Source organism: Amia ocellicauda, chromosome 3 (assembly GCF_036373705.1).
Source record: "Amia ocellicauda isolate fAmiCal2 chromosome 3, fAmiCal2.hap1, whole genome shotgun sequence".
NCBI lineage: Eukaryota > Metazoa > Chordata > Actinopteri > Amiiformes > Amiidae > Amia > Amia ocellicauda.
The window spans coordinates 21,990,756-22,001,065 of NC_089852.1; the positions used below are offsets into that span (position 1 = coordinate 21,990,756).

At 43.2% G+C, this 10,310-nt stretch overlaps 1 protein-coding gene across 1 annotated transcript; it reads right to left on the reverse strand.

The window, feature by feature from the left end:
- Positions 1-5,274: 5,274 nt before the first annotated feature.
- On the reverse strand, positions 5,275-7,977 carry fzd2 (frizzled class receptor 2). The gene has a single exon (XM_066698485.1). It carries the CDS (start codon positions 7,680-7,682, stop codon positions 6,021-6,023), a length of 1,662 nt encoding a protein of 553 aa, XP_066554582.1. The 5' UTR covers positions 7,683-7,977; the 3' UTR covers positions 5,275-6,020.
- Positions 7,978-10,310: the final 2,333 nt, after the last annotated feature.

The window sequence follows — 10,310 nt, forward strand, 5'->3', positions numbered from 1 at the left end:
AGGAGAAAAAAAACCCTCTTGGGCGCCTGTCTGCAAAATGGAAGCCGCTTTGAACTCTTTCAAACTGCCTCCTACAACAACATGTGCGTTTATGAAGTTCTGTACAATTTGAGGCCAGCCAGTGCTATCTATACAGCACCTTCGACTAACACAAAACAAGAGCAATCGTTTTAAAACACAGGCCTGCGATGAAACAAGACATTTTTTTCCAAGCTCTCTTCTCCCAAAGTCCGCCTCTGATGAGGACACAAATCAAAGGTTTCTCTCACTAGGTCATTTCCTTAGCTTCTCTTAGAGATCTGACCACACTTCCAGCTGGAGAGTGAGTGATGATCACAGAGTCTTAACCAGGACTAAAAGGAAAAAATAATAAAATGTAACCAGCCAATAGGAGAGGCATTTAGCCCTCTTCTGAAATCTGTATAATTCATTTTCTTTTGCCTTCCTTTTTCATCACTGCGTTATCAGAAAATCCCCAAAATGGCATTTGCTAAGAGAAGTGATAAAATAGGTTTCCCTGACCTGGTTGTGAGCCGGGGATACTACAGCATGATTGAAGTGCTTACTGTAAATGATCACCCACAGTTCTTCTTCTAGGAAACTGAGGTCAGAAAGATTACAATAAAAAGTCTCCTATGTTTGCGAATTGGGAGAAAAAATTACACGTGAAAAGCATTTGCAAAACTACACGGCCTAGACCAGACCAAAACTTTGACCTACCAACAATTTGCAAATTACAAACCTGTACCCTATCGTGGTTTTATTCATAAGTAGAAGAAAGTGGCTTCCGACAATAAATTACACCATGATAGGGTACAGCTTTGTAATTTGCAATTCGTGGGTAGGGCAAGGTTTTGAGTTGGTCTAGTCCCTGAAATCCTCCAATAAGCAGTTCACCATGTTCTTGCTAACCAGATGCAGAAGGTGGACTGAATGGCCTCCTCCATTATTCACATTATGTCTCTGAGACTTTTTTTGTCTGTATAGTTTTCCAAATTACGAACTTCTAAGTAGACTGTCAGGTATGATCAAAAGTCTGATTGTTATCTACCAAAGCAGAAGACTGACTCTCATAGTTAGTTCACACAGTTGTTCATCACCAGGGGCTACAACTAAAGCCAGTTGCACACAAGGCTTGGTGCTTGCAGCCTGCACTGCACTCCCTACCTCCCTCAGGAAGCAATTCTTGTTTGGGACAGAAGGGGCCGGAACAGATTGGGTTTCCTGTTTGATCCACTGGCAGACAAAAAAAGAAAGAAAGAGAGTGAGAAAGGGAGAGAAATGGCTCTAAGCCAGGGAATAAATAAAGTGTGTTCATTTTTTTTTAAATGGACACATATACTAAACACTATTGCCAACACCCTTTATACTTAGTTTAATAAGATACTACAATAAGTGTGGCTGTAACAGGTTTCAACACTTGAGAAGAAAGTGTTAGAGTATTCTATTCCAGGTGATTTAAAGAGAGGTACACATGACAGTGAATTAAAAATACTGTTGCACAGTGCTCTGAAGACCATTAGTGATGCATTCTGCAACTAAACCTGTGTAACACCGATATACTTCCCCACTTTCTCATGAAGATAGTTGCTGGTGTCGCACTAAGGAAGGTGTTTATTTTTCTGCCTTAACAACATATATTTTCTGTCCTAACTTATATTTTATTTTGAGAATAACGTCCGAAAAGCTTAAATACTTTTCAGCCTGAAATTAATTTTCTGTCTGCTAGTAAAAACTATTTTGGCATGCTCTGTGCTTGGCATTAAAAATTAATTGCACCCTTAGTGTTCAGCACATTTTTGTGTATTTTTTAAACTAGTAGTCCAGTACCTTTCTGTATGTGTAAGTAATTAAAGGAAGTTGAAAAACATGGCATGTTGGCTGACCTTAATGCTACTTATTTCAGTACACTATAAACCAGGGCTCTGCAGTCCTGACCCTGAAGATTTCCAAACCAGGATGGATGTGTAACCGTAACCATCTATTTTCTAAAGACTAATCATTTGCATTAGATCAGTTAAGTTTATGATCTGCTAAACACCCTTCACTCTTTTCCTATGTTAACCCACTTTGCAACAGGTGACGTTAGTGCTATATAAATTGTTTTACAGTCCTGTGCAGAATGTGACTCACTTTGGACAACAATAAAATTAATTCATGAAATATATATATAATTTATATATACATTATTTCCTGTGGAGGTGCAGTCAGTGATATACAAAGACTCTTGCAAAACATATATCTCTTGAATAATCAAATCCAAAGTCTGTTTCAGTTTAAGTGCATGACTCAAACACAAAGCAAAACCTTGCCTTGTCTCTTAACAGATTTTTCCCCTGCACTTTTTTTAAAAATAAAAAAGAAACAACTTTGTGAAACCCTTGTTAAACAAACTTAAAGGATCTGAGGATTTTGTAAAATGCCGCCCATCTCCCCCACTCCCTCATCCTGAACCCCCCCTTACCATCGCCACCACACCACACTACCTCCTACACCCACCCCCTTCAGTCTCTCTGGTTCAGTGAAAAAGCCAAACAAGCCTGCCATTAAGCTGAGTGAGCACAGGAAACGGGCCTCGGGGGCCAGGCAGCCCTGTTTACAAGGAGCTAGTCAGGTTTCAGCCGTCTTTGAAGTGCGAGCGCACAGGAGACTGTCTGTCACTGGGTCAGGACAGCCACACTGACTCACTGCCTTCTCTCCATTCATCTGAGCAGAGCAAGAGAGAGAGAGGGAGAGAACAAGAGAGACAGACAGACAGATAGCAAGAGAGAGAGTAGGAGATTGGGGGATCGGAAGGGCTTGACAGTATTTCCTAATGCACCTTACCAAGGCCATCTGCCCTACTACATAGTATGCTATCCCATATAGAGATAACACAAAGAATACAGCTAGTGCATTCTTGCACTATCCCATACTGAGATAGATTTATTTTGGGAGGATATCATGTTTTTTAAAATGGTGAACAATGCCTGTGGAATGATAATTTTCAAATCTAAAGTGTTATTGTTAAAAATATGAAACATTTGAGCAGAGCAAGGTCTCTTGGAAAATTGAAAGCCAAATTTAGGAAACAGTTCCAAAGACTAAAGAATGAACGGGGTGACCCATTGTAGCACCCACATTTATTTTGAGTTCCACAAGCTCAGTTTAAATAAAAAATGAGAAAGCTTTTTTGACAGCTGAAACATGGCAGAGAAAAGCCCAATCCCACCTTTAAATAACATTGCAATAATGCAGAGGCCTACTGTCTTTCATACAATAATATTTATAAAATATTATACATAAAATAATAAACAATTGTGCAACATGACCTTTTCTTTTCTAAATAACTAGAGAAACAACAACAGCATTTAATCATTTCTTGGCACACAACGTCAAGCTTAAGTGACATTTTCTGATACAGCCAAGTATAAATAAATAAGCAACAACAAGAAGACGTTTCAACACGTTTCAGCCCGGGGACAGAGATAAGTCTGGAAGTTCAAACTGACAGTGGTGCAGAAGACCGGCTGTATATAGACCTTACTGAGTTTCAGAGTGCATGCCATTACATTAAACGTGATTACATTATAGCCTGAGTGAAAAAGACTTCATGGCGCATTGAACGGGCGGGCGGGGAGGTTGTTTTCGTCCTTTGTTGGGCAATAGCAAAGGGGGGAAAGAAAAAGAAAAAAAAACGTAAGTGCTTCTTTGCAGCAAGCTCATTACTTCAACTTAGAAAAAGGAGACTATTATGCTACAGCAGCACCGTGAAATTACCAGCCCTCAGGAAATGCATTACAGAGGAAATGCGATCCACGTTTGTACACAAAGAGCGGAATGCATAATACCGTCTCAGGAATCCCTGCCTGCACAGACAGCACGATCAACCCGGCGACAGACCCTGCGTCTGCCACAGCACAGTCTCTGTTGCGAGAGCCACTTCTGCAATGGTTAGATACAGTGGTTACGGATTGCAATTGCCGCAACAGAAAAAGGCAATTCACTTCATTTTAACTGGAACAATTCGCAGTCTTTGTCAATTGTTGAATGTTTATATAGTAGTCTTTTCACTGCGCTGTGAATATGGATATTGAGAAGTCACTTCTCAACGAGGGCCCCGTGTCCATATCCGTGGCGAACTCACGCGTCAACGCCTTTTGCAGAACTGAGAAGACAGATGGCAAATAGTTTATTTAAGTCTTTCGTTTTTTCAGCTGTGTGGGTATTGGTCAGCCTGCTTCACTGCTGCCCTGTTATTATTTATATTTATCCCTTTCAATAGAGGGACTAATATATAATCCCGTCATCGTCTATTTAACCCCAACTCTGCACCACAGTTATACCGCTCTTCAGCAGCACTCCGTTTTGGTCCTTATATATTTTGTAATCACCAAGAACTCCATCAAACAGTAGGTTATCATCATCTTTCTTAAAATAGTGGTAAATCGTATATATAGCTTTGTGTAACGTTTATGATGATGATACTATTAACTCTATTATGATCAGCTTGTGTTTGTTTTACAATCCATGCCCTCACGTCATTATATTGATTAGGTGTGCGTCATACAGTCAGAGAAGAGTACCACCCAGTGAGTTAATCAAAGAGCAATTAAGTTACTGGGAGATTGGCTGGAACTAAAGCCAGTAGAGATCCCTCCAGCCATTTAGTTTGGAGACTTGATTCTCCACAAAGATACAATGAACACCACATCGTATTTGTTTTAGTCAGTTTGTGCACTCAGTCCACACTCTACACACAAATCATGCATTCCAGTTTTACATCTCCAAATAATACATATTACTACAATATATTACTAACCTTTAAAATACCTGTTACCAATTTATGATGGGTAGGCCATGGTTCCTGCATGTATGCAATATGACAGCATTATTTTCTAATTTTCAAAAATGATCGAGTCCATGTGCCTTCAATTTATACATTTTGTCCCAGCCACGTGGGCCACATTTACGTATTAAAATTGGCTCCAATACATGATTCACACCCACAGACAGCATTTCTAGCAACACAGGTTTTCTTGCGAAATTTTATTTCAGTTGATCCAAGCTTAGGTTTGAGGCAACGTGGTGTTCAGACAGTATCATTTAATCAATGAAACACTAAGGCACCAGAGGGTGGCCCCCTGCCCGCACGACCGGGGTACCGCTCAGAAACACCCCCACTGATGAGAGAGAGAGAGAAAGAGAGAGAGAGAGAGAGAGAGAGAAAGAGAGAGAGAGAGAGAGAGAGAGAGAGAGAGAGAAAGAGAGAGAGAGAGAGAGAGAGAGAGAGAGGGTTGTGGGGCATCCAACACCGCTTTCAATATGAAACAGATTCCTTCTCATACATCAGGGCAAAATGATTACAGATCTCGGTCCGACAGAGAAAGTCCAACTGTGTGCCGCGTCAATGCTGCCAACAAAAACACCAGAGGGAGAGACCATAGCTCCATTTATGGAACAAGTGTTTACCAAGGCTGTTTCACTCTTTTCTTTAAATACAAATATATAATTATATATCATATGTATATATTTTTACAAATGCTATGTACATTACATTGAATTACACAACTGCCAAGTTAATCGACCTAAAAAATAAGTCTGTAATAAAACTGAGTTCATACTTTCAAGCATTACAAACCCTTTCAATTCCAAACTGGTCCCTTGCTTATATTTATGTTTGTTTTTAACTCTGATGCTTTATAAAGGAGATGTGTGTGTGAGTGTGTGTGTTTGTTTGTGTGAGTGTGAGTGTGTGTGTGTGTGAGTGAGTGAGTGAGTGAGTGAATGAGTGTGTGTGTGTGTGTGTGTGTGTGTGTATGTGTGTGAGTGTAGGGGACTTCTGCACTCAAAAAGCTGGTCTCCATGCCAGATCAAGTGTCTGTAAAGTCTGGGTTTATCTGGATTCAGTGTAAGAAGGGGGTCTTAAAAAAAAAAGTCATAATAAAATAATAAAAACACAACTTCGGGAGTCTTTGACACAATGAAAAGATGGTGAGCCCGAGTGCCATTTGGCAAAAGCAGGCTGATGTCCAGTTGGCTCAGACTGTGGTCTCCCCCTGCTTACTGTTGGTGAGTCTGGTGTAAAACTTGCGCCACGATTGTAAAGTCTTGCCAGACCAGATCCAAAACCCGGAGGTGATCCCCACAATCAGAGTCATGAGATATTTGATCATGTAGACGGTAAAATCCGGAGTCATCCGCGGGGTGTAGTGCATCGGGCAGGGGATGGCCAGGGTCTTGCAGTTGTGGCTGATCCAGCTCCTCTCCCAGTGCTCTCGGAAAGCCTGCTCGTAGAAGAAGCAGGCGATGACGACGGTGGCCGGCACGGTGTACAGCACGCTGAACACCCCGATTCGCACCATGAGCCGCTCCAGCTTCTCCGTCTTAGTGCCGTCGTGCTTCATTATAGTGCGGATGCGGAACAGAGACACAAACCCGGCCAGCAAGAAAGAAGTGCCGATGAACAGGTAGACGAACAGGGGGGCCAGGACGAAGCCACGCAGGGGGTCCAGGTTGTTGAGCCCGACGAAGCAGACGCCGCTCAGCAGGTCGCCATCGATCTGGCCCATGGCGAGGATGCTGATGGTTTTGACAGCTGGCACAGACCAGGCGGCCAGGTGGAAGTACTGCGAATTGGACTCAATGGCTTCGTGTCCCCATTTCATCCCCGCCGCCAGGAACCAAGTCAGCGAGAGGATAACCCACCAAATGGAGCTGGCCATGCTGAAAAAATACAACATCATAAACAAGATCGTGCACCCCTCCTTCTTGGTCCCCTGCACCACGGTCTTGTAGCTCTCCGGTGCGAAGCGCTCGTTGCAGACCACTTTGTCATCCAGGAAGAAGCCCGCTATGTAGGCGATGGAGACCATGGTGTAGCAGCCCGACAAGAAAATGATGGGCCGCTCGGGGTATTTAAAGCGCTGCATGTCCACCAAGTAGGTGGTCACCGTGAACAGAGTGGAGGCGCAGCACAGGGAAGACCAGATCAGGATCCAGACCCGGGCGAACCTGATCTCGCTTTCACTGAAGAACATGTATCCGAAGCTTTTTGAAGGCTCGCAGGGCGCCGCACAGTCCGACTCACCCAGGAATTTGTAATTCAAGTAGGAAGGCACCTGGAGCACTTTGGGGCATCGGAAAGGCCTGTCCGGGGAGGCATACACGTGAATCCCTTGGGTCCCCGCAGCCGGTACTCGCACCGGCGGGGTGGTGACTGCATGCACCCCGGTCTCCGAGTCGTTCTGGCCCACGCAGATCGGCCCACCGCCGTGCACCGGGAAGTTCTCGCAGCGCAGCCTCTCCGGCCACTGAAAGCCGAATTTGTTCATGAGAGCCTCGCAGCCCTGCTTGGCCCGCTCGCAGATGGACCGACACGGGGGGATGGCTTTCTCCAGCACAGTGCACACCGGGGCATACATGGAGCAGAGGAAGAACTTGAGCTCTGGAGAACACTGCACTTTCACCAGCGGGTAAAACTGATGCACCTCCAAGCCCGCGTCCTCCTGGTTGTAGTGCCCTACTAGATTGGGCATGATGGTCTGGTTGTAGGCAATGTCCGTGCATAGTGGGATGGAGATGGGCTGGCAGAAACCGTGATCCGGGACTGCGATGCCGCTGTCCCCCTGATGCTGCGCCGAGACCCGCAGACAGGAGGGGAGCAGCAGCGCGATCAAAGCGAGAGTCCCCTGTGCGCCCATATCGGCTGCAACTTCTGCGTCTCTCCTCGTCTTCCAGAAGAAAATAAGAAATTCAACTACGGTCCACTTTTAGGTATTCCTTGATTGGTTTTATATATCGTGGCATGAAGAACAGTAATCAGGAATCAGTTACAGCTGTAAAAGTACTCCCCGTTCAACTGTTGCCTTCTTGCAGGAGACTGCATGACTTTTTCCTTTGTACGACCAAAGGAGACCGTTTCAAGTCCCCCCCCTTCTCTCCTCTCCCCTGCTCTGGGCTGAACGTGGAAAAGATGGGGAGTCAGACGGGGATCTTGAAACCGTCTAGCCTCCCCAAAGCCCCTTCCCAAAATTTACTCCCAACCAATCAAATCGCAAGAGCGGAACTAGCCCGGGACAGGATCGGTCAACCACAAAATAATGAGATCAGTAACTCAAAGCTCAGTTTTCCAGTTTTTTAAAGAGACAGGGAGACAGTGTGGAGTTCTTGTGCAGGATTTCCAAGGCACATTTCTAATTTCTTGAATGCTTTACAAATTGCCTTAATTCCCCACAGGCATCTATATAAAGTAGGGAAAATACAATCAGGTGATATTTCCATAAATAACACTCTGAAATGTCCCTTTCAACGGGGAACAGATACATATAATAACATTTTACTATCGCAACATTCACTGCAAACCACATTTTATGTATCTTTCAAGAAATCGATGAGAAGGTTAGTCATGTCAACGGACTTGTTTTCCACATTCTGAGAACTGCAAGAAATCAGAACAGTGGGTCTTTGATCGATAAATCAACTGTTTGGAGTTGAACTGGAAGAGAGACTAAGGGCTTCCTTGTTCAATTGTACAAGTCGTGTTATGCATAGTCCGACCGCAATTTTAACAGCAGCCTGGAGGCAATGTAGTACGTATGACACACAAGGATAGAATGCATTTTATTGTCTTACCCTAAACAAATAGATTCCTTTGCATATTAATAATACAGGAAAATAGGTCTCCAAAGACCAAGCTGAAAACAAAAAAAAAATAAAAAAAAATACGAATAGTCTGGCTACTTTATTATTAGAGTAATATGTAATTGTCCTGATCAGACCCGTGGCATCAATAATCAGGTGGATATTGCCCTCAAACAAGGCGCTATGATGACCTCGTCTCATGGTCAGTGTGGAAGGTCAGAATAAGGCCGTCAGGTATATATCCTATACAATTCAAATACAGCAGCAAGGAAATGTATATTGTCTTAAGGGGTAGGTATATGAATATAGTGACCAGGCAGTGCTTAAACCCTCTCGAGAAGTACATTCATGTTTACCACAGTAAAAATATCCTGCAGCGTGTGCCTATACTCCACATGTACTTTGCTTTCACTGTGTTTCACAGTTGGTGAGTTGGAGAACATTGTGCTCTCCCTGTGATTGCCATTGATGTACCATGAGGGCAAAAGAACACGGGGGTATTGGCTAGATTTAGATACATTATCATATACAGCTGGTTTGTCAAGCCTGGATTAGTGCTAATCTTGCACTACCATACCCAAAATGACATTGTTTAGTCTATGATTAATCTAGACCAGAGGTTCTCAACCCTGGTCCTGGAGAACCCCCTACCCTGCTGTTTTTTGTTCTAACCAAGCTCTCAATTACTTAATTGAACCTTAATTTAAGTAATACTCTTCAATTAATAGTAGTGATAATTTGATAAGGTTCTTTAATAAGTTATTTATAGAATTATATACTGATCTTAAAACCCCTACTGTTTTAATTAATTAAAAGGCTCTGATTTAGAAGATTATTAGTTCAATTAAGGGTTCAATTATGTAATTGAGAGCTCATTCGGAACAAAAACCAGCAGGGTAGGGGATCCTCCAGGACCGGGGTTGGGAACCACTGATCTAGACTATGACTAATCTGGGTATATGCCTCTTTTCCAACAAACTGCTTTCAAGCGTGCTTTTAAGCAAACCTAAACACTTTCCATATCCAAACTATTTCTTAACATGACACTTTCAGTGCTGCACACGCACCAGGCTTCAAAGTAAAGCAGAACTGTGACTGAGGTTTCACACACCAGGTGAAATACCTCCAGCCTTTTTGGCTTCCCTTGGAAAGACCACTTCTTCAATAACCACTGACCCTTGAACTCGGTAGATTTTTGAATAGTGAATTTGACACCTGGAGAGAATGGCTGTCTGAGAAAAGTAACTAATAAAATGGCCATTTGAATATGAGATGCCTAATAAGAGCCCATTGCTAGCAATTCCAGCAGCAGCAAATCAGATACTGTACATGTGGTGTGAATCAGGGAGGGAGCCAGCAACACAAGCCAGATTGAGTTTGGCTGTGTGTGTGTGTGTGTGTGTGTTATTTTGAAGACCACACTGCCACACTGTCTGCGCATTAACATGTTTATTTTCCAAGGAAGGACCATATTCCCCTTCTCGCCTTGCTCAGGATCAAGGCAAGAGCAGGGTGGGAAGCTGCAGAACACTTTCAAGATAACAATCAGAAAAGCACAAAATCAGTGTCCATCATAAAATAAAGTGCACATAAACAACGCAAGAACAGTGCAAGCAGATGGAAGAGACAGGGAAAGTTTTCAAATGCAAGAATCATAAATCCTTCAGATTGTTTCAGGGAATTATAAG

Coding starts and splice junctions, on each gene's coding strand:
- fzd2 (XM_066698485.1), bottom strand. CDS start 7,682: ATGGGCGCACAGGGGACTCTCGCTTTGATCGCGCTGCTGCTCCCCTCC.